Here is a 23,147-nt window from a genome sequence, read left to right on the forward strand (position 1 = left end):
TCCTATTAATTTCTATAAAAAAAATTGTAGGCAAGTGAAAAAGTCGCATCAAACGGATAAAAAAGATTATTTAGATTTGCTTAGGGTTGTTTTTTAGTGATTTCGAAAAGTGACGATGTTTCGTGAAATTTCATGTGCAATCATGTTCGATAATTTAGAGAGATTTAGACAATTTGTTCGGTGCGTAATTTTTTTCATAATCAAACGAAAAAAAAGATTATTTAGATTGGCTTAAACGAGAATTTTGGAAGATTTAGACTAAATTTTGCTCTCCGTATTTATATAACATCGAAATTTCGACGTACGGGCGTACGGACGTACGTATTAATTCACAAATTAAAATTTGCATATGCCATCTTCCTGTGTGCCTGGTAATGAAGCGTTTTCTATAGAGGATTTTGATTTGGTTGGGAATTCAACAAAGTTTTACAGAGCAAATAGAGGGACCTACAGTTTCAAGCCGACTCCGAACGGCAGATATTTTTATGAGGAGCTTTTTCATGGCAGAAAAACACTCGGAGGTTTGCCATTGCCTGCCGAGGGGCGACCGCTATTAGAAAAATGTTTTTCTTAATTTCAAATACATAGTCATATTAAAAAGCTACTAACATTCTTTTCTTCTAATCAACGCGACAATCTGAAACCTCTCATATTAACTGGAGATTTCAATGTAAATTTTGCATCGGACACTCCCACGATGTTATTAGAATTTTTAGAACATCAACTGAATTTACAAATGAGTAATGACCGCTATATTTCAACAACAAAATCAGGAACAACGATAGATTCCGTATTTTCTCGCTATATCGACACAATCGAGTTAAGAACATATGTATATATCCTATTTCAGTTACCACAAACCGATTGTATCCACTGCTGCTATTGCGCCATCAATACAAAATGTACAGACTATTGAAGCACCGACTAATGTCCAAATTTCAGAAATAAATTAATAATAATATTTTCCACTATGTATTATTGTATGTAATTTTATAAAAAATCATTACATTCCCTATTAAAATATTTAAATTTAATCCAGAAATTAAGAAGATTCACTTTATCACTTCAAATATGCGCACATAGTACGGCTGTTTTTTTTTTTTTGTTTTTTGTACATACTATTTCATGAGGTTAAAAAATTGTTAATAAGTTTTCAAATACGAAATATTACATAATTGTCATTTAATTTCAGATATGCCAATTTACAGTAGCAGCATTAGACGTATTCTGGATAAATGGCTTGGCAAGCAACGATTTGTTGGGGTTTACAGTTTTTGCTCTGTTTCTCATTTTCGGTGCCGCTCTTGAATTTTCAATGATTAACTGGAGCGGAGGAGAAACCAATTTTTGTGAGTTAAACATTTTTTATATATACCTTTGAGGACATTGATATATTTTGAACTTTTAGATCATACATTTAAAAAACGACAGGCGAAAAACTTTGTGGAGGATAAATTACAAACAACACAAAATCAGGTGCAGCCACAAGCTAAAGAAACGGCGTAACAAAATAGTAATCGATTTATTACCATTAACGGCAATTATTACATTACAAAATGCCTGCTGGTGTTTCATGGGGACAATATATGAAATTTCTTTCGGCGGCGATGCTATCAATGATGGCAGGCTCGCAACTGGTTCATTTGTACTACAAACCGCTGAATGACATAAATGTCTACATAGAACGTGAAATGAAAGCTGCAAATGCACAAAATGCAGACGAAAAGCCGCCGGATGGAAAAATATTACCTAGTAAAAGCTAATTATTTATGAGAACTACTAAAATATAATATGTAAAGCAAAAGAGGACGAATTTTCTTCTTACAATTATTGTTTTGTTCAAAAATGAACTGTATTTCTTAACTTATACTTTAAAAAATAGATTTTCGTTATAAAACCACAAAAACTTATGTAGTTACAGAATTATTTAAATTGTATAATAATAAATTAAAACCAAAAGTTTCCAGCTCTTTATTTTTGAAGGAGTTATTGCTGAATATTAGATTTATCCTCTGCAATTCCAGCGTCAGTTATATTAATCAGTTACAAATTAGTTACTTCGTTAACGTTGCTACTAAAGTTTGTTGCATCGGTGTTACCATTTGTCAGAGGTACTATTTTCTGCGCAATTATATGATATGGTGCATTCAAATCTGAGTTCATTAGTGTCCCATTACTATTGGTTGATATCACGTTATCAACATTAATTCTTTCGTGCGATTCACGATGGTTTTTCAAACAGGACTGGTGACGATACGCCTGCCCACAGACATCACAAACATACGGTTTCTCACCGGTGTGTATGTACTCATGATGGCGCAACGTTTTTCTTATAGCAAAACACTCGGAACAATACTGACATTTAAAAGGCTTCAATTTCATGTGCACTATTCTAACGTGTGCTTCCAACTCAAATTTTCTAACAAACCCCTTACCGCAGTGTTCACACAGCATCTTAGCAGTAGAGTGAACTAACATATGTTGGACGAGCATAAATTTTTTTGCCATTTTACGGCCACACACATTACACTCGTACCTCATTTCGTTGGTGTGCAGTTGTAAGGTGTGATACTTTAAGGTGTAACGTGAATGGAACACTTTCTTACACACGTCACATTCAAAACGCTCCTTCAATTGGTCTTGAGCGGTTTGTTCTGCGTCTGTAGGATGTTTAGAACGACGATGAGATTTAAGATTACCGGATTGGTTGAATGTTGCGCCACATTGTTCGCAAACATATTCTTTCACGCAGGGTGTATCCGAGTGTTTCAATTGTTTATGTCTTTGCATTGCAATAAAACTAGTATAGACACGGTCACATCCAGGTATGTTGCACGAATATGAACGCACCTCAGCTTCATGAACTTCCTTGTTGTGCGTATATAGACTACCGATGAATTTATACGATTTTTCACATCGATCACATTGAAAGGGACGCTTGCTTCCTTCATGCACTTTACGTCTATGAGCTTCGAGGGTGATTTTTTGAGCGAAACTGTGACTACACTGCTCGCATTTGAAGCGGTTTTTAGTACCTTTATTGCGTCTCTTCGGTTCACTATCTGCCTGGTCAGTGTCCACAAGCTTTTGAGCATGTTGACTAACCTCGATAGCTTCTTTCATACCTTTTTTATGTTTTTCTATTTTTGTAGCCACATATTCTGCAGTTCGCTTACTACGTGCGCGTGTACACATTATATTTCCTAAACCATCGTCATTATGTTTATCGTTTGGAATACATTCAAGAGTATTAGTTAAATTGCTTTTAACTTTTTGACTTTTCAAGATCCTGCTATCAACATTTTCATATGTCACTGATATAGATGGTTTTTCTAAATCAACTTCGGATTCATCTTGGCTATAACTTTGCCATACTTGATCATAGTTTTCTTCGTTGACAGCGTTATTTGAAATTTCACTTTGTGTTGCTTTACGTTTAGTTGAAATATCAGTGTGGAATGGATCGGGATCTGGTACACTCTCACTCATTAACGTTCCCACATTTTCTGACTCAAACTTAACTGATTCGGTTTCCATAAGTGTATCCTTGTGCTATGGATATGAAAACAGAAATTTACTATGAATTTCATGTAGAAAAATCTCGTTGAGTCTCTCACCAAGAAGTTAAACGTATCTGTCGCCCGCGCAGTTTCTGGTTCTTTACAAATTCCTTGATTTTCTTCGGGCCCATCGTCGTCAATTTCCACTTCATTAACTCCATGGCAGAGTATCGCCTGCAGTTTTTTAGCACTTTTCTTTATTAGTTCGCGAAATAATCCAAAACTTTGCAGTTTATTGTAGCAATGTATGCATACACACTGAGGATATTCCCCCAATATCAGTTCACGCACTTCAATAGGCCAATGCTCTTCCATGTAGGAAGCTATAAGATTTTGTAACTCCTCATTATTAACGATGCTAATACACTCTGAAACTTCGTCTGCTACATCTACATTTGGCATTAAACTGTTATCTTGTATTTTTAATTTTTTCAGACAAGTGCGGCAATGCTGCTTAAGATTTTCTTTAGTTAGAAATGGCATTTTTCGCTTATTTACATTTTAAATAATTTTTAAAGGAAATCTGACGATTGTTTATTAGAAGAGCACAAATGTTTGCTATTGATGTAGCTTTTTTGGCAATTCGGCAAATACAACCCGAACTAACCGAATACATTTTATATCTTCAGTACCGAAGTACCGTTGATAGTAGCACAGAATATTTGTTCATAGTTCCAGAAAAATTAAATTATACTATTTTTATTAATGGATGATACACATATATTCAATATAATTTCATATAAAGACCGAAAATTGCACATTCTGCACAGTTTTTCCACAAAGTTGATGAAACTGGACCGGCTATGAGTAACGTTCGCAAGTGCTTTGATTTCATAAATATATTTTATCTGGCATCTCGCCAAATTACTAAGGTGACCATGCCATAATACTACGTTCCCATATAAGTAGATGATCTTCTCTTTCGTGCTTAACTCCAAACCCGTAATTAAAAAGCGAGATTTCCCATACAAAATTTCTCTCCCGAAATCTGAGATTGTGAACTAATCCTAGATAATAATCATAATTTTTGACATAAAACCCTGTGTAATAGATCATTATTTTTGCGAGTGTAAAGAAAAACGTAAAAAAAAAAACTAAATATAATGGATGCCGGTAAAGAAAACAGGTTTATAGACATAACTCTAATAAAAATTTGGTTGAATATTATTAACTACGCATTCATATTACAGAAAATTCGTGTGTTCATAAACGCTTTGTCCTCTTATTACTTATTATAAAATGCAATATCGATTTTCGAATGCGTTTGCTGCCATAATTTTTTGAAACTTCAGTAAACATCGTTTACGTATTTCCTCCAACTGTTTACTATTAGTAACCAATTGCGCAGTGGTTGGTGCGTGACTACCATTCGGAATTCACAGAGAGAACGTAGGTTCGAACCTCGGTGAAACAACAAAATTACAATAATAAAAACGTTTTTCTAATAGCGGTCGCCCTTCGGCAGGCAATGGCAAACCTCCGAGTGTATTTTTGCCATGAAAAATATCACCATAAAAATATTTGCCGTTTGGAGTCGGCTTGAAACTGTAGGTCCCTCCATTTGTGAAACAACATCAAGGCGCACACCACAAATAGGAGGAGGAGCTCGGCCAAACACCCAAAAAGGGTATACGCGCCAATCATATATATAATATAAATAATTGCGCAATTAAATTAGATATTCCTTCTCCTTGTATTTTCTTCACTTCCTTAGTAATAATTAAACAAACCAAAAACACCGAAAAATTCCACCAAAATAATTTCTATGAAGAAAAACCTTTCACAACAGTATTGACAGCTGATTGTCAATTTTGCAGGTAATCTGCCATATGTGAACGGGTAAATTAATTTTATGGATTTATTGGTAATTAATGCATATGTGAACGTTCTTTAATTTAATTTTAGCCTAATCAAAAAAGAAACTAAAGATTTTAAGAATTTTTCAAAAATAATTTTTTTATTTTGTTCACAAAACAAATATTTGTTTTTATAGCGATTTATCCAATGAAATATTTATTAAATCCAACGCGTTTTGTTATATAATATAGATCTGAAAAAAATATAAAACTTATAATTCCTAACATATATATATTATTGCGCCAATATATATTTAAGCTAATGATTAAAATACTTTATGAGATTACATCAAAAACATACAATTATGCGATAACTTATAACAAAGAAGATTTTTAGCTTTTTTCAGTCGTGTCATTTTTAAAATGCTTTAACCGATGCTGTTTCATTGCTGTTGGCTGCCGAAAGCCTTTTCCACAAACATCGCAGAGATATGGTTTCTCACCAGAATGCCGGTAACTGTGGAAGCGCAAAGATTTTTGCGTTTGGAACGATTTGTCGCACAATTTGCAGGGAAATAGTTTCTCTTTGAGATGCGATGAACGTTCGTGATTTAACAAATCTTGATACCACATAAAACTTTTATCGCATTGACCACACGGTATTCTGCCATCGGTAGAATGTGTGCGCAAGTGCTCGACCAGCCAACTTTTTACCGGAAACCGTTTACTACAAATTCCACAAACACGCGACATATCTTTCTTAATGTGAAAACACATATGTTTTTTCAGCGACAAATTCGTTAAAAACGCCTTGGGACATAAAGTGCACTTGAATTGAGCATCTGCACTCACCACTGCCTGATGCTTATGTTTCACATGTTCTTGCAGACTACGGATATACCTATACGACTTGTCACAATGCCCGCAAGAAAATGGCATTTTTGTTATATCGTGAGCCTGACGTACATGAGACTCCAATTCGGAATTGAACGCGTAGCTTTGCTCACAATGTGAACATTTGTATTTGTCTTTTTTGTCTACTTGAGACATTTCTTTCTTTACGTCGTCCTCTTTTTCCACACTTTGCTTCCCACTGCATTCGGATACCGATGGCGGCGACGGTTTACCACTACACTCGGATACTAATGGTTCGAATGGAACTACTGCATCGTCTTTTAATTCTACATCCGCCAAGTTAGCTACTGATGTTTCGAAAAATACCTCTTCGTTTTCCATAAGTGCATCCTTAAATAAAAATTTTACATAATTTTCATATTTCAATTGCCTATTAAATTTTTACCTGTAGTTTATAATCCCATACTGATAGACCGACCGGATCAGTTTTTTGCTGCTCATTTTCCTCTTCCTCATAATTTAATTCTACTTTAATGATGCCACTACTACAATTAAGTACTGTGCGTAATTTTTCTGCGCTCTGTTGTGCCCGTTTACGAAATGCAACAAAGTTCTGAAGCTTATTATAGCAACCAAGGCAAACATTTTCTGGAAAATTATGAATGGCCAAATTTGGCGCTTCGCTCTTATACGGACCATCCACATAAGTACAAACTAGATGCTGTAATTCTGGATCGCTGCAGATGTTGAAGTGCATATCCTTATTATCCGGTGTCTCATCTGTATTACATGCACTAGAAGCCATCTCTGTGCAACCATTTAGTCTTTTTAAGCAAGTACGACAGTGATCCTTTGCATTCTCCTTTGTTAACAACGACATTTCAATTTATTTAAGTTAAGGAATTTTTAATGCCACCGAAAATAATTTACAATTGATTGCGCGAAATAAAACACAAACTGGTCCTTCTCACAACGTTGCCATATGGTGTAGAAATTAATTTTAACCCTTAAAATTTATAAGAGACTTGGGGAGACCAACTTAAACTGGGAAAAAGATATGCGCAATTCTTAATAAAGGCCTTTTCATTGTTATAGATGTATATAAATATAAATTATCCAAAGTTATTCAGAATATGGAAAAAATTCTTTAAGCTGCTCTCTGTATTTTATGTTAAGAAACAGGTGACAGGTGTAAGCCACTGTTAAAACATATTTGTCCTAATGAATTTCTTGTCGTCACTATCTTTCGTAGTTAAGCCACCCAATTTTCGTTTTATCGAGGTCGAATTTAGCGATCTGATTTGCGTGATGCCATTTTGAAAATCAGATGTTAAGACATCGAGTTACTGACATGAGAAAATCGAAAAAGGTCAAAACAGAAACGTGACAAATATTAAGCCACATTTAGTAGAATGTATAGATAAGCGACTATTTTATATAACTAAATCTGTTTCTATATTCCATACGTTCAAATTTAATTTGACAAATGAAATAAAACAACTTCTGACACCTTTGAAAATATAAACTTGAAAAAATAAATGTTTAAACACTAACTAACTAATCTAACCACATGCATGCAGAGATAGCCAGAAACAATTCCCATATGGATCAAGGCGCATTCATTAAAGGCGGTGGTACTAGACCAACAACAATGTTCTGTATATTTGATTGTCAAAACAAAGTATTGGGTAACTAGAAAACAAATAATGAATTCGCTTGTTTCATTCTGAGCTGACAGCCACATGGACACGGCGAAAGAAAAAAAAAAAAGAACTCAGCTGATTTACCAACACTACCTTTAATAGATTCGCTTTGGATGCTATATTTTTGAAAACCTACAAAACATCAAAATGTCACAAAAATAAAAATGTCTAGATTCATTTTCGAAAATAAAACTTAGTCATATATTTCTTGATAATTCGTATTCTTAAATGTAAAATTAAAATCATGTTTATTATAAAAGGAAAATCTTATAGCTATATTATAGGCAGAATTGTTTTGAAATAAAAACAAATTAAGATGTATAAATGCAAATGTGCTGATCACTTTCATTTTCACATTGTCGGCAACTGAAATTGAAATCGAAATAAAACCGAAATGAAAATGTGAAAATTAATATCGACCCATTGAAGGCAAAGTAATAATTAGTGTTTTTGTTTAATTTTTTGCAAAATATATTTAACTCAATTCTAGTAATACATAAACATATGTACATATATATATATATATGTATATAAGTAAAATATTGGGGTATATGTCAATAATTAGTGAGAAGGGGAAAGTATTGGCACACATGACGTTAAATTGAATTCTCTAAGGATTAATTGAGCATCTTTCTTAATCTTATTGAACACATTTCCGTGACCAAGGAAAATAGTAACCTTTTCTTTTGAGATAATACAAGGGCTTTTACATATACACGTTTGCTTAGTTAAAGTAACTTCTATTAATTTTAAAATGAAATATAATCCTTTGCTTTTAATGTTGTATTATGCAATAGTCCAGAGGTATTTGTTTAAAAAATTTAGTTTAAAATTAAGGTTTGAGTTCAAGATCCCGTTCAAGTGTACAGTTGTCAATTACCTTAGATCTGTAATTAATCCTTTACATGACTCCTTTTTTGAATATTTTCATGACGAATGCGAACAAAATGACCGATTTCGTTTCCACGACAGTTCTACGTTACCGAAACGACTCGGATTTATATCCGGCCAAGGACTGTCACTCCAGCAGCATATAAGTAAGGGGAATGTTTATGCTGCTACAACAACAACAACATCAATTTCGAATCGGATCTTTTAATAAGCACTGGAATTGCCCAATTTTTTGATTTTCATCAACTAAAAAATATTTATTAGCTAAATGCCTATTGAACTCTTTCGCGTGATAAACTGAATCCACATTTCGACTAACTTTTTGATTATTCTGAAAGCATTTAAAGAAGTGTTACTATTAATTCGTCTGTATCTTAATGCATTATTAAATATTGATAACATAGATTTATTTTTCATATGAGAGTTCATACTTAATCCATTTCTCCAGAGTCATCTGTATTACTTATGAATATTGAAATGTATATTTTCTCCATGAATGGATTAATGAGGTGCAGTGCGATTTTCTTAAACCTCATTCGTATGTAGATGGATAAATTGTGTTAGTGTGACTCGGTTTCCCGCTCCGGTTTTAGATGTAAAAATATGAGTAAATATGACACAAGACCTTAACAATAAGACCCAATTAGTGTAATTGAGTACGAATCGTGTATAGGGTCGGGGGCAGAAATTGGTTTCCAATATTGCCAATTGTAGCTGACTGCAAAAAACGGAAAATATCATATAAAACATGGCGTGCCTTCAAGCTCGACTTAATAATTTATACTTACGGACGAAAGATTGTGGTAAACGTAATGACAATGTTCGGCAATGATGTCGACATTCACTTGTTGGACGTAGAAAAATATAACGAGTTCCAAGCGCTTGTTGCACGTATACATTTGCACATTCGGTGTCGGGCAAGGTGTACGCGGGAGCTTGAGCTGTATCGATGGCCATGTACCGTTCCAGCGCTATGCCGGTACGGGTCAGACGCAAAGTTGGGCTTGCAAACAGTTTACGTAATAGGCGTGCCGGCAACATACGATTACAGCGCCACATGTTATGCGTCTCTAAGTTATGCATGGGCTCTTCTTTACGTTGTGAGTGATTGAATTTGGTGAAGAGCTCCTCAAGGTTGGTCACGTCACGATTAGTCGATTGCACGCGATAAGCGTCACGCAGGAAGATCTCATGATTGTTGACATAAACATTGTAGAAATCCTCGAGCTGAATTGGTTCTTGTTTTATCTATATTAGGAATTGTAAGTATAGTTAATGTTGCTGGAACATCATAAAAATTTCCCCAAAAAATGCTGAGGTCACAGTCTTCGGGCCTTGACAGTTTGGATCGTTCCGCTAATGTAAAACCGACTGTCATGGGTACGAAGAATGCAGTTGTATACATCTACTCACCTTAAATACAAAAGGCACAAATTCATTTGACATATCGGCTGTACTGTCCTTTTTACTGCGTTCATTTTGAGATTTGTTAGAGTCCTCATAATGTATTGCTGTCTCTGCTGTTAAATCAAGTACACTTTCTACATTGGAACAAGGATCACAATTGAGTGCATTTACACCTTGGAAGAAAGGATTTTGCATGAGGCACGACTCGTCGTACAATTCTGTAAGTCGTGGGAAACGTTGCAACAATGGCAGTGTAATGCGACGCCACATTCGCATGCTGGGATAAACAAATGAATGAACACTCTGTTCTCCTGGTGCTGACAATGATGCTTCGGTGTATAGTGAGTCATTCCGATGGCGATAAGCAAATACGCACAGTGAAAGTAACATAAGATAAAACAGCCAATAAAGAATTTGCCGACGGCGATCAAGGATCTGACTGAGCAGCTCTAATTTAAGAAATGCTAAAGAAGATGGTGTTGAGTAGTTTCTTATATCCAAATCGCGATCCGTTTCCAGTGAGCTTTGTTGTTGAAAATACTGCCATAACACGTAATTATCGAAATAAAAGGGTCGTATTTGGAATGAGTTTTCAGATAAATTACGAAAGTGGCGAAGCGCATTCACATATTTTTGCAGCACTATATGGCGTGTAAGCACAGCGGGAACGCCATTAGCAAAATTAAATTCGTCCATATTACAGCAAACTACAATTTCAACAGTTTCTTTTTCCACTTTCCATGCTTTTTTTAATCGTAAAAAGAATTTTCGTGGTTTCCCTTTGTATGAAATAAATTACGAATATACTTCGCTTTGTGTTCGTTTAAGTTTTTTCAATTTTGTTTTGACATCGGAAAACTTTTACGCTTTGTAGTGCTTTTCTTCCTATTCACAACAAATGAACGTTATTCACAATAGATTTATGTGAAAATAATAAGAAATGTTTATTTCTTTCATAAAGGTGCAAATAGATTGATGCATACGTCCGACTTAGGATCCCACCAAACCCAAATAATTTTATTTTTTTTTTAATTTCTATAAACGGTGCAGTCATTGTTTTTTCATAGCTTTTGTTATATGAATCCGTATTGTAAAGACTGAAAGGTAAATTTGTAGCTAACGTGAATTTGTTGTTGTAAAAAAATGAAGAAAGAGGTTTCGCTGACTCCCACACGGAACACCACAATTAAACTTTCCAAAGTTTGGATCAGTTGTAATAGCAAGTCGAATTATTTCACAAAACTGCATTAAATATTTAGTTCCGCGTAGGTTTTATGCACACTGTCTTCAGCTGGAACAAGTATGTATTTTAGCCCAGACTCAAACAATTTTTTAGGGGAGTCGTTGGAAACGCGCGTAGTGACCAACATACATATAGACGTGTTCTGAGGAGGTGCCAGAAACTTCAGTCTACTTGCAATTCTATACATGTAGAACTGCAATAATTTAAATTTGCTAGGGGATATTAAAGAGACTGAAATTTGGCACTAGGAGGATACATGTGAAAGGCGGCTCTCAAGACGGCTGTTTGGTTAATATTTAATTTTTTTAGTATACTAGCACATCGTCAGCGCAAAGTTGGTGATCCACAAACGTAAAATCAGATAACAGAAGTAAGCTTAATTCGTCAAACGCTATGATAAAAAGAACGACTAACAAGGGAGAAGGCTTGAAGAGTTCTATTATTCAGCAGAAGAATGGAAGAACGGGTGATGGAAGGACGCTTATTTCTCGGTGGGATATGGTGGATTCTATGAATTTGAAAATACTTGTATCCATCTTCCTTTTTTTGAACTGCCGTAATAAAACGCGCATACCGATCCGAACATGCCCGCTGATATCCTAGAAGTTCCTTCACTACCGCATTGCAAGCACGTTTTCTGAAATTTTCACCAGTTAGCCGAATTGGTTTTGTATTTTAGCTTTGGTTTAGAAACGGTGAGTGGGCGGTTTAAATGGATTTTAGTTAGGACAGAGAAGTGGTCGCATCCATGCAAATTACCATACTTAAGCTCTATGATAGGTTCCCTACCCCTTCTCTACCCACAAATTTTTTACCCATACTGTCCTCAGTCTGTGTTCAACTTCATTATCCATTTGGTATCAATTTGGTAGATAATGAAGTTCTTTGCCGTTTATGATATTTACTGGAATAAACAGCCAGTTTAAAACCTCGTCTCTAAAAGAAACCATTAAGGGAAATTTTGTGCAAATACTATTTTCAATCAAAATTATGGGTACGGTTTTCTTGTAAATTGGTGTCAGCAACATCTACATTGTCCTTTGCACTGTTAAGAATCCGAATATCTTCAAACTGTGTATCAGTTTTTAGTTTATTGCTTAGATATATTTGTGATAATTCGCCTGAACTACAGTGCAAGCTTTAAATAGTCCATCAAGCAAGAGCTATAAATATTGCATCAAGCAATTGCATTTGGGCACTTTGTCACTAAATTTTTTACATGCCTGATGAATCCGATAGTTTTACCCGATGGCTCCTAGTATATGTTTTTGCACTTGTACGGCAACGTTGGCTATTGTAAATGTGAGGCAATGTCTAAATAAATGTCAAAACGCAGATTACTACCAGAGACGTTCTGCGCGTACCTAGAAAAAGAAAACGTTGAGTATTATTTTACTTTTTGTTTCTAATTAAATTAATAAAAAATAAGAATCGAATCGTTTTCAAGCTAAATTTGTGAGATAGAGTGATTGGTAAGTTCAGCGCTTCTCAAAAAGAAAATATTAAAGTAGCAGAAGAAAAACCGTATGGAAACGAGCGAGTAAGTGGAACGAATGTGTCTGTCGGTCCATGCCGAGGGGAAGTCGGAAGGCTTTGCAAATTTCACTACATTTGAGAAAAAGTGAAGTGAAATTGTGTAAAAAAAGTATTGATGCGCAAAATGAAGTGTATAGAAAATATAAGTAGAGTAAAATAAGAGTGGCATTGAATAGTCTCCTGGGATATATTAAAATGTGGCGGCTAACAAATAAGTTTGAGATTATTTCAATAATATAGTGATATTTTGACTGGTAAAGTGCGATGTGAGTTAAGAAACAAGGGAGACAGTACAAGTGATGTTTGATGCGCATAAAGCAGTCGAAATTGAAGCGCCGCAAAGACGAAATAGTGTAAAAATGTTATCGAAAAATGTTAATGTGGATGGCGTTATGCTACGCAACGCCCGCGCCGCCGCAGACGCTGTCTACGCTGCCTCATGTCGTCATAAATGTAGTGAAGCTGAGCGACATTGACTGCTTTAAAAAGTTCTAAGTGATTAAGGAAACAATAAAATACAATTTAGGGTGTACTTTGAAGGTGTTTATATCATTCGTTCATTGACAAAAAAAACGTGTGTCCACAAATGTATGAAAGATACGATGTGTAAAGTAGCGTGGAAAACGCATGCACTGCCGGTGTAGCGTTATGTGTACATAGTGACGACGGTCGGCTTCGCGCCGCATAACACGCATACGTTGACGTCGGCGGCGTTGTCATGCGAATGGAAACAAAAGAAATCAATGGCAAGAGTTTGTTGGTAGTGTGAGTAAGCGAGTGCGCTCTATTTTATTTGTTTGCCGGACAGGGAGAGTGAGAACTCGGTGACTGAAATTGAGCATTGCCATCGCTCACATTTCACTTTGAACTATGCTGTTTATAATTATGCTAATCGTAAAGAAAACATTACACGAATAAGTGCGTGTTTATCGACAAGTTACAATATCAATGGATATATAATACGGGGTTTTCTTTTGTAAATTAAGTGTTTGAAGCTACTGCATACCTTTATGTTTGAAAGGCATATTTGTTGAGGAAGAGGCTCCTGGTGAAAATAAATACGAACATATACAAATATTTTAGCATTATAAAAAGTATGCAAAAATATAAATGCATGGTTTTAAACCGTACCGGTACTGCAACGGCCAGTGAACAAAGTGAACAAAATGATAATATAAAATAATAAATAATGTTAACATTTTGCTTTGACTGAGAAAAGTAGAAGGTAGCCACCACCAACTAAATCCCCCCTTTGCATTCCGTGTTTGTCCTCGAACTTCAGGTTATGTATATATGTATGTATATGCATAACATCCCACTTCTGGCTCTTACTATGTTTCTAATTCATAGTATTGCCGATATTGAAGTGATACGCTCGCTCTTTTAACACATGAGCAGCTTTTACGTTACAACCCTTTACGCTTATCAGTGCTTTGCAATAATTACTGACAAAAATATACATCAAGGCATTTCTATTCTAGTAAAGCATTTTCCTGCTAAATCAACTCTGCAAAAAGTGCAAGACGTTATTATATCTGGTCCTTAGGCCTAATATTATATCGTGATTTTGATCATATTAGATTTATACATTTTACGCTTCTTCGTTACGTAGCTATTTGCCAGTTTTTTCCTGCATACCGAGTTAACATTACTGTGGACTCTGAAGACGTTATGCAGCCTAGAGCTTCACTATTGCAGGCAATTGGCGGCATGATGCAAGTGAAATGGTGCACTGGGTGCTTGCTATATTACCACACGACTTTCTTTCGGCTTCTTTACGGTTGCGCTCTCGTTTTTATCGTACTATATCGTTTTGCCCATTACTGAATGAATAGTTGCAGAAGTGTAGTGGTTGCTGCAGTAAGTTGTCCAATGTGAAACTGCATTCCGCTCTCCTACAGCTCCATCTCCACACATTGTTGCATTACAAAAAATGTGTAGATACTCGGCAATGGATAATATACAACCAATACGTGAGATGAAACCAATGGGCAAACGAAAATAGCGGAAACGATTCGATTGAACGGCATGTGATATTTTTTTGATGGTTCAAAAGCAATATTTTCTTCTCTATATTGTGGCGACATAAACAAAGCGTAAAACTTCTTTACAATAGGGAAGCAAAAGTATAGGTGTAGTGAGTTATTGAAAATCGAAAAATCATTAATTGCCAGCTAAAAATGCAGATTTCGAAGCCAAGATGCGTCGAAGTGCATCCTTGAATATCCTTGAAAATATGAGAAATTATGTGGAAAAGAAGTGAAAGTACATAATTGTGAAAATGAAAAGATAAATGTGAATTAATTGATTTAAATGTAAAAGCAACATTTTCCGGCATGCTCCGAATATCTCTCAAATGACACGCCTCTGTTGTCTATTACAGTTTCATGGCTCCATTTTATGCATGGGCCACAGTGTATGCTTACTACAATTTTACATGTATCGAAATACTAAATATGCAGAAACGAAACAACTGATCAGTTGAATGAAAAAAGTGTATGAAATAAAACGACTTTTCTAAAATTGTTTATTACGAATGGAGTATACGAATATGTATGCCTAAACATTAACACTAGAAACGTCTGTAGTGGAGTACAAACGTCAATTTCTTAATATTTGTGGATACATCGTTCTAAATACATAGATGCAGTTATGGCTTCAAGTTGGAGATATCCAAATAGAACCAAGTATCGTGCGAAAGGTAAGAAAAAATTCACTTTTAATTGTTGCTAGATATGTGACTATATATTTATAAGTAAATATTTATATTTGCATATGTACATAGAAAAGCCTAACATACTATATTTTATGATTCTTAATTATTGAAACAATCTCGAAAAATCCCATACGAACAACTTACATATTTGTGATACTGTGACATAATATTTTAATAATATTTACTTCACAAGATCTACGAACTGTAATTCTTACAATTTGAACATTTTTTAAAAGCCCACTTGGAATTAACCTAAAATACTTCACTATTTTTGCATATTTTAATGCCAGTTTTATATAACTCCATCCTTCGTATTAGTGCAATATATGACCGTTCTATATAAGTCGTGTTCTATACGCCATTTTCCCGCTCGCTATCTCTATGCTCGATTAACTTGAAAGCAACAACAAAGTTATCGAGTCAGATTTGCCTATAGCTTATTAGGCCGCATTGCCTTACCAGCATATGAAATAAAAGGCAGCCCTCTTCCCGCGTTGCCGACGTATGTTCATATGCTTCACCTATTCGCCACTTGCTAAGTCTTGGCGAAAAAAGAGGTTGTCTGTAAAGTCGGTTTACTGACGATAGTTTAACGTGACAACGTCATAAGAAAATATTGATGGAATGGTTGCAATTTTCAAAACAAAATTTTAATTTTATTTGTTTGATAGGTATTTTGTATGGATATAGAGGAGGAGGTAAATGGAATTGCAATGGAATAGGTCAAGTTACATTTACACAAACGTGAAAAATGACGAAACATTTATCAAATTCATAAAAGATATCTTCAATTTCGATTGTGCATCAGCCGTTAATAAGTCAACAACACTAAGTGGCACCATCATCGATTTGGCTTTTTCAAGACACTTTACACTCGAAACACTCCCTTTCATTTCCTACTTTTTCTATCATCGTTCTATTTTCAACAGAGAAATGGTTCATTACCATGCACACAGGAAGAAGGCATATGCAAATACAAGTATGTGAATTTATATACAAATGAGCATATACATACATATATATGCTCACTCAAGTAGGAGAGAGCCAGATGTCGAACGTTGCCGAACGCGGGGGCCGATTGTGCTCTTTGTCGTTCGTTCCGCGCTCTCGCTTGCAGTTCAAGCACATTAGCTTACATTTGCTTGCATACGGAATAGATTCGTATATTTGATATGTCCATATGATTTGTATGCATCTTTACATATAGATTTGTTCTTTTTGAAAATTGCGCGAAATTGTATATGTATATGCATGTTTATATACATATATTAGTATACAACATATCTTATAAGGTATGTGGTAAATATTACCATACATTTTTTCCTTCATATATAATAAAAAAATTAATAATAATAACATTAAAACAACAGGTATTATTAACAAACTTGGTTTTATTTTAAATTCTTCAAGTAAATCAAATTAATAATAATCAATAAGAAGGCATATGCAAATACAAATACGTGAATTTATTTATGTACATATGCGCATTGTACATACATATATACGCTCACTTAAGTAGGAGAGAGCAAGATGTTGAACGTTGCCTTTCGTTTGCTTTGTCGTTCGTTCCGCGCTTTCGCTTGCAGTTCATTCAAGGTAACGACAATAAGCAAGGTAACGGCAATGAGCAAGGTAACGACACATGTTTTCGTGCGTGCAGCCTGTTAAATCGAATTATAAGACGACGTCAAAAAGAGGCTTATAGTACTACTGACAGGTTATGAAATCCGTTGTTACTATTGTTCGCAATACATTTTTGATGAACGCTCCTGAAGTGGCAGTACTAATATATGTATGTTACATCCATGGTGAAACGATTTTTAGAGGTGTACTACCTAGCAGACCGTTATTACCGTTATTACTCACGAAAAAACAGCAGGAAATATAGTAAATGAATAGAATAAATATAATAGTAATGGACCTGGGACACTACCTTGTTGGACAACAGAGGAAGCAACAAAAGGAAGAGACGATACATTATCGAGTCGAACTATACAGTGTCTATCAATAAGATAGGAAATTAACCACCTGAGAAGTTGAGAGTCGGGGCCAAAACCCTTAAGTTTAGCTATTAATATATAATAGAGATACCCTACTAAAAGAATTATAAAAATCTCTATAGATTTCAGCTATTTTAAACCCCATTTGAAACGTAACCAAGCTATCCTCCGGAACAAACTCATGATAATTGGGACAACAAATATTTTAACTGGCGCTTACAACCTTTGCTGGTTTTTTGGCCGAGCTTTCCTCCAATTTGTGGCGTACTTCTTGATGTTGTTCCATAAATGGAGGTACGTACTTTTGGGCCATCTCCAAATGGCAGATGAGTTTTTTTGAGAGGCTTTTTAATGGCAGAAATACACTCGAAGTTTTCGTATTGCTTGCCGAGGGGCCACTGCTATTAGAAACCGACCATTTTAGATATGACGGCCGCCTTGGATGTATATGAATCCACTTTGCTCCAGGAAAGTTGGCCGGACTGTAGAGAGAATGTTGAAATACATGTTAATGTTGTTGTTGTAACATCATAAACATTCCAAATAATTGTTTAGAGAATGATGTTGGAGTGACGATCCTTGGCTGGATATAAATCTGGGTTGTTCCGATACCGTAGAACCGACTGTCGTGGGAAACACCTGTAAGTGATGTTACATGGCTTCAAAACCTTGTTAAAGTATAAAAAATACAATAAAAGTAAAAATGCTAGAAAGTATAGGCCCATTTCAAAGCTTTCCGCATCATCTAGGACAAATTGATGTTTGTTGTCAAGAACATCGTGGGTCCGGAGAAGCATGGCTTCTTTCCGGGCTGCTCAACAGTGCCTAATCTAGCTGTTTTCTCGTATGATTGTATCGCTGCCTTCCAATCAGGGTGCCAGATTGACACCGTTTAAACCTACGTCTCTAAGGCCTTTGGTCGTGTTTCCCATGTAATGTTAATTAAAAAATAGCCTACGTTGATTTCCTCTCAGCCTTCTTGTATGATTGTATCGCTGCCTTCCAATCAGGGTACAAGATTGACACCGTTTGAACCTACGTCTCTAAGGCCTTTGGTCGTGTTTCCCATGTAATGTTAATTAAAAAATAGCCTACGTTGATTTCCACTCAGCCTTCTTGAGTTGGATTTCATGTTATTTTGTCTTAATCGCCATTGCTTGGTTATCGTCGACAATGTTAGGTCTTATTCTTTCGTTGTTTGCTCTGGGGTTCCACAAGGTAGATAGTATTCTGGGCCCGCTTTTTTTGTACTGTTTATCAATGATATTTGCTCTTGCTTCTCGTCAGCAAAATTCCTACCTTATGCAGATGATGTTAAGATTTAATCGGCGATCACCAGTCCCTCGATTCTGAACTGACGCAAATTCATCTAGATAAATTCAATAACTGTAAATAAGTGTTTCTAAATTACCTTTTCTAAGCGTGGCACAGTGTAAGTGAAATTTAAGACTGGTGTAATATTTAATTCGAAGTCTGCTTTTGCTAGTTAGACAAATTTTATTATTACCAAATCTTAGCCCATGCTGCTTTTATTAGGCGTCATAGCTCTGATAACTTGACCCTTATAGGCTGAGGCTTTTGTATGCGGCGTTTGTGCGTTCCAAACTTGAGTATGCATCCTTCATTTGGTCTCCGTATAAACACTGCTAGAATTGACGAATACAGAAAATTTTCTTACATTTCGCATTGCGTAACGGCCTGTTTTTTGGATTTAACTTATATCATTTAACTTAAAATCATTGCTGAACAGGAGAATATTCTTTTTTTCGTCTTTATTTTCGATTTTATCCGTGGTGCTGTTGAGTGTCTGGTGCTTCTTAAAAGGGTTTTCTTTAATATTCCGACCAGCGCTCGCAGTTTTTCTATGCTGGTCTCTCAAAATATCTCTACACTCAATGGAAATTCTTCGCCAAAGGAAATTCTTGAATATTTATTATTGTGAGGTTATGTTACCTATATATGTCATTAAGTAAGAAACGCACGTCATAAGGGGTTACGCCACTCTAGCTACTGTAAAAAAAACAGTTTTTTAAGGATTTTTTTTACATTGAAAGAAAGGTGCTAGGAAAAAACTTTTTAAGTATATTATTAAGCATGTATTTAAGTGTAATTACAAATATTTTTATTGAAAAATATTACAAAATGGCGCCTTTGGAGTGAATCTCTGAACGCGCCCTGCGAAAAAGGCACTTCACGGCACGCAGTACAACTGACGTAAATGTCCACCTAAACCAAATTAAAAAAATTCTTCTCAATCGACGTGAGTATAGCTGTAGAAATACGTACGGGATTTTAGAAATATTGAAATTTGTGTATATTGCAGATGTTTGAAGTCAAAAGTAGAATTTTTCATCTAAAATGGAACCGTTAATTGTTTATAAAAATTTTTCTAATTAATTAATAAAAAAGTCCGTACGTATTTCAGTGCGGAATAATGTTCTAAAGATCCTTGTACAATTACAAGTGAAAATATTAAAAATTGTTTGTGTTATGCTGCGTGCAGTTTTGAAAAATCACGTTTTGAGATAAACACGGTTTAAATTTGAATAGTCGTGTCAGAGACGTCAGAGGCGCTCGCGCAAAAGTGCGAAATATTAGAGATAAACATTTTTTTCACGCATAGGCCTTTTTGTTTTATATTCTAAAGAGTTTAAAGCATCTTTTAAGCAAAAAAAAAAATTTCGATATTTTGAAAATCCTAGAGTGGCCTAACCCCTTAACGCTAAGAAGGCATTATTTGAACTGTGAATATAGGGCACAAAGAATGTTGGAAGCAAGGCGAATCTATTAAAGGTGGTGTTGGTAAATCAGCTGATTTGTTTTTTCTTTCGCCGTGTCCGTGTGGCTGTCAGCTCAGAATGAAACAAGGCGAATTCATTATTTGTTTTCTAGTTTCTCAATACTTTGCTTTGACAATCAAGCCTACAGAACATTGTTGTTGGCCCAGTGCCACCACCTTTAATGAATGCGCCTTGGTTGGATGATACAAATGTAAATGGGTTGCCATACTTCTTACAATTAGCATGAAAGAAATTATAATATTCATTAGCTTAATAAATAAATAAAAAAATGGGGGTTTTATTATAAAGAAACTTGCATATGCGGAAAAACAAAAAAACAATTTTTTTTTCGACAGAAAGGAAAATTTTATCAGTTTGAGCATCCCAAATGAGTACATCTCGATGAACCAGGTCCGTCGGAGTCAAAGCATTATAGGTTGACAACAACAACAACACCGTATTCATTACGACAAAGTTAGTACAATCAAGGGGTTTTGGGGTTAAAAAAAAATTGCTGAAAACAAGCGAAGAGTCGAACTCAAATTATAGTTTTTTTGATGTTTCATTGTTGTTTTCATTAAAAATACTTTTTTGTTATATTACTATTTTTTTTGTGGATACCAGATACCAAACGGAGGGGAATTCGTCGATTTATATGAGGGTTTTACTCATATTTACCTAGTGATTTAAGAATTATGCATAGCTAAACATGGAGCTCCATGGATCTCTAAAAGAAATATGCAAACTTCATCGAATTTCGCATCATCAGTGAATAAGTCAATTGGAGAGTGCAGAAGAATCCATTGATATGCTTTAGTTCACTCAATATCTGCATCTGTTATAGGAACAAATCAGTGTTCAATGGACTACATCAGAGCTATGTGAGGTGTTGGCTGCTTGCAGACGCGTTTTCGGTATTTTGGGCTATTCAATTCAATTTATCCTATAGTAAAATTTTCCATTATTGAATTTTGAATGCTTTAGTTTCAAACCCGCCCAAGTGCATTGTAATTGAGTATTTTTAGCGCCACTTGTACATTGTACAATGGGACACCGCTCGTTGTTTTTCATTCTTATTGTATACTGTTCAAAAAAATCTGAAACCAGCGTACAATCCGAGACCACAACAATGTACGGAAGTTAGTTTCTACAAATGTATCTATGTATACATTAGGGTGTATCACTTTAAAAAAAAAAAAATAAAAAAAAAAAAAAAAAAAATACGGTTAACGAAGTTAAATTGATTGTATTTTAAGACTTGCATCAAAATATTTCGGAAAAATATTAAGATTTACCTCAAAAATCTCATTATTTCAATTACGTTGATAAATTTTTTAAACATTTTTATGCCTCAACCCTTCTACTATCTAAGCTAATTTTTTAGATAAAATATTTTTGAAAACTAATATATTTTTGTGAAATATTTAGGTAAAAGTCTTAAAACAAAACTAATTCTATGATTCCGGTGGAAAAATCAAATTCGCTTTGTCTCAAATGAAATTTGATTTGAAATTTTATTATATATTTACCGTTGCAAATTGGATGTTTTCTTCTAAAACAAAAAAATAAGAAGCATTTGTTATTCGGTCTTAATGTATGGTTGTGAATTCTGGCCAACATCAGTGGATAATGTTTTTAAATTGCAAACGTTTGTAAATTGATGCTTCCGTCCAATAATACGCGTTTGGTGGCCAGAAAACTGAATATCGAACGCTGACTTGCACAGAAGGTGCAATCAATTTACAACTGACGTCGAAATCCGTAAGAGGAAGTAGACGTGGATTGGACGCACCCTCAGAAAACCAGTCGAAGAAATACAAACGATTGCCTTGGAGCGGATCCCACACAGGTATAAACGCAGGGGTAGACCAAGGGGGTCCAGGCGACGCAGCCTGCATGACGGAATAACCCGCATGGGTTATTTTATCTGGACTCAATTGAGGCAACATACAAACGATAGAAATAAGTGGAAATCACTTATTTTGGCACTATGCGCCACATAAACGGCGCATAAGCAAACTATAATTCGTTATATGGAGAAAGTGCACATTAACGCCAGCAAAAAAATGTAAAAATTGTCAAAAATCATGCATTTTTTGGGTCACTTCAAGCTTACTACTAACTGACAGCTTACTACTTTTTTGACAGATCACGCGTGACTACTGTCAAACTAAATACATTTTTCTTCAGTATTTATTGACATTTCATCATGCAAAGACTTACGCTCTCAACAACGTTTAAATCGTACAACTCTACAAGGTCAAGTCCAAAATAAACAAGACTGGCGTCATCAAAATGTGATGGCACCATCTTTTAATGAGTACGTAGAAGTTGGAAGTTACATCCGTAGCTGACTTCCAGTGAAAGATTGGTGACATTCGGTTCAGTAGAAGCGAAGTTATTGCGTCTAAAGTGTCAGTATGTTTGTGTTATCGGTACAAAAAATTAGTTTCGAACAAAAAGCTAATATCAAATTTTGTTTTAAAACCGGTACAACGTTTACCGAAACATTTGAATTGATGTAGAAAGTTTTGGCGGTGATTGTCCATCTCGTGCCAGAGCTCATGAGGGGTTTACACCTTTCAGAGATGATGGGGCGGCCCAAAAACAGTCATCAAGAAAAACTCCATCGAAATTGTTCGTAAATTTATCAAAAAAGA

General features: G+C 35.1%; 3 protein-coding genes across 11 annotated transcripts in view; 1 reads left to right on the forward strand and 2 right to left on the reverse strand.

The window, feature by feature from the left end:
• Positions 1–1,412: 1,412 nt before the first annotated feature.
• Positions 1,413–7,203, reverse strand: LOC128857532 (zinc finger protein 62-like). The gene is made up of 4 exons (XM_054093283.1): positions 6,657–7,203; positions 5,755–6,601; positions 3,618–4,054; positions 1,413–3,552 (listed from the first exon to the last, which is right to left on the reverse strand). The coding sequence occupies exons 1-4, from the start codon at positions 7,089–7,091 to the stop codon at positions 2,044–2,046; spliced, it is 3,228 nt and encodes a 1,075-aa protein (XP_053949258.1). The 5' UTR covers positions 7,092–7,203; the 3' UTR covers positions 1,413–2,043.
• An 884-nt stretch (positions 7,204–8,087) lies between these two features.
• On the reverse strand, positions 8,088–11,077 carry LOC128858073 (uncharacterized). The gene is made up of 5 exons (XM_054094010.1): positions 10,219–11,077; positions 9,594–10,053; positions 9,237–9,523; positions 8,795–9,136; positions 8,088–8,280 (listed from the first exon to the last, which is right to left on the reverse strand). Exons 1-3 carry the CDS (start codon positions 10,906–10,908, stop codon positions 9,432–9,434), a joined length of 1,242 nt encoding a protein of 413 aa, XP_053949985.1. The 5' UTR covers positions 10,909–11,077; the 3' UTR covers positions 8,088–8,280; positions 8,795–9,136; positions 9,237–9,431.
• A 1,685-nt stretch (positions 11,078–12,762) lies between these two features.
• Positions 12,763–23,147, forward strand: part of LOC128858078 (rapamycin-insensitive companion of mTOR) — a 61,716-nt gene continuing 51,331 nt past the window's right edge. Inside the window, exons 1-2 of one of the 9 annotated variants that reach the window (XM_054094023.1) lie at positions 12,763–12,995; positions 15,108–15,692. In XM_054094023.1, coding sequence (XP_053949998.1) covers positions 15,644–15,692 — 49 coding nt within the window. In that variant the 5' untranslated portion in view covers positions 12,763–12,995; positions 15,108–15,643. The remainder of the gene's footprint in view (positions 12,996–15,107; positions 15,693–23,147) is intronic. The other 8 variants (XM_054094014.1, XM_054094017.1, XM_054094016.1 and 5 more) reach the window with 8 other exon arrangements.

This window comes from Anastrepha ludens, chromosome 3, assembly GCF_028408465.1.
Source record: "Anastrepha ludens isolate Willacy chromosome 3, idAnaLude1.1, whole genome shotgun sequence".
In the NCBI taxonomy this organism is placed as follows: Eukaryota; Metazoa; Arthropoda; class Insecta; order Diptera; family Tephritidae; genus Anastrepha; species Anastrepha ludens.

What these genes read in the sequence shown, in the direction of transcription:
- LOC128857532 (XM_054093283.1), bottom strand. Translation starts at nt 7,091, where the DNA reads ATGTCGTTGTTAACAAAGGAGAATGCAAAGGATCACTGTCGTACTTGC. An exon ending in AAATGACACGACTGAAAAAA is followed by an intron (nt 4,055 to 5,754) that starts GCTAAAAATCTT and finishes TTTAAAATGTAA; the next exon opens with ATAAGCGAAAAATGCCATTT. An exon ending in CAGATACGTTTAACTTCTTG is followed by an intron (nt 3,553 to 3,617) that starts GTGAGAGACTCA and finishes TCATATCCATAG; the next exon opens with CACAAGGATACACTTATGGA.
- LOC128858073 (XM_054094010.1), bottom strand. Translation starts at nt 10,908, where the DNA reads ATGGACGAATTTAATTTTGCTAATGGCGTTCCCGCTGTGCTTACACGC. An exon ending in TTGTGCCTTTTGTATTTAAG is followed by an intron (nt 10,054 to 10,218) that starts GTGAGTAGATGT and finishes TTCCTAATATAG; the next exon opens with ATAAAACAAGAACCAATTCA. An exon ending in TTTACCACAATCTTTCGTCC is followed by an intron (nt 9,524 to 9,593) that starts GTAAGTATAAAT and finishes CGTTTTTTGCAG; the next exon opens with TCAGCTACAATTGGCAATAT.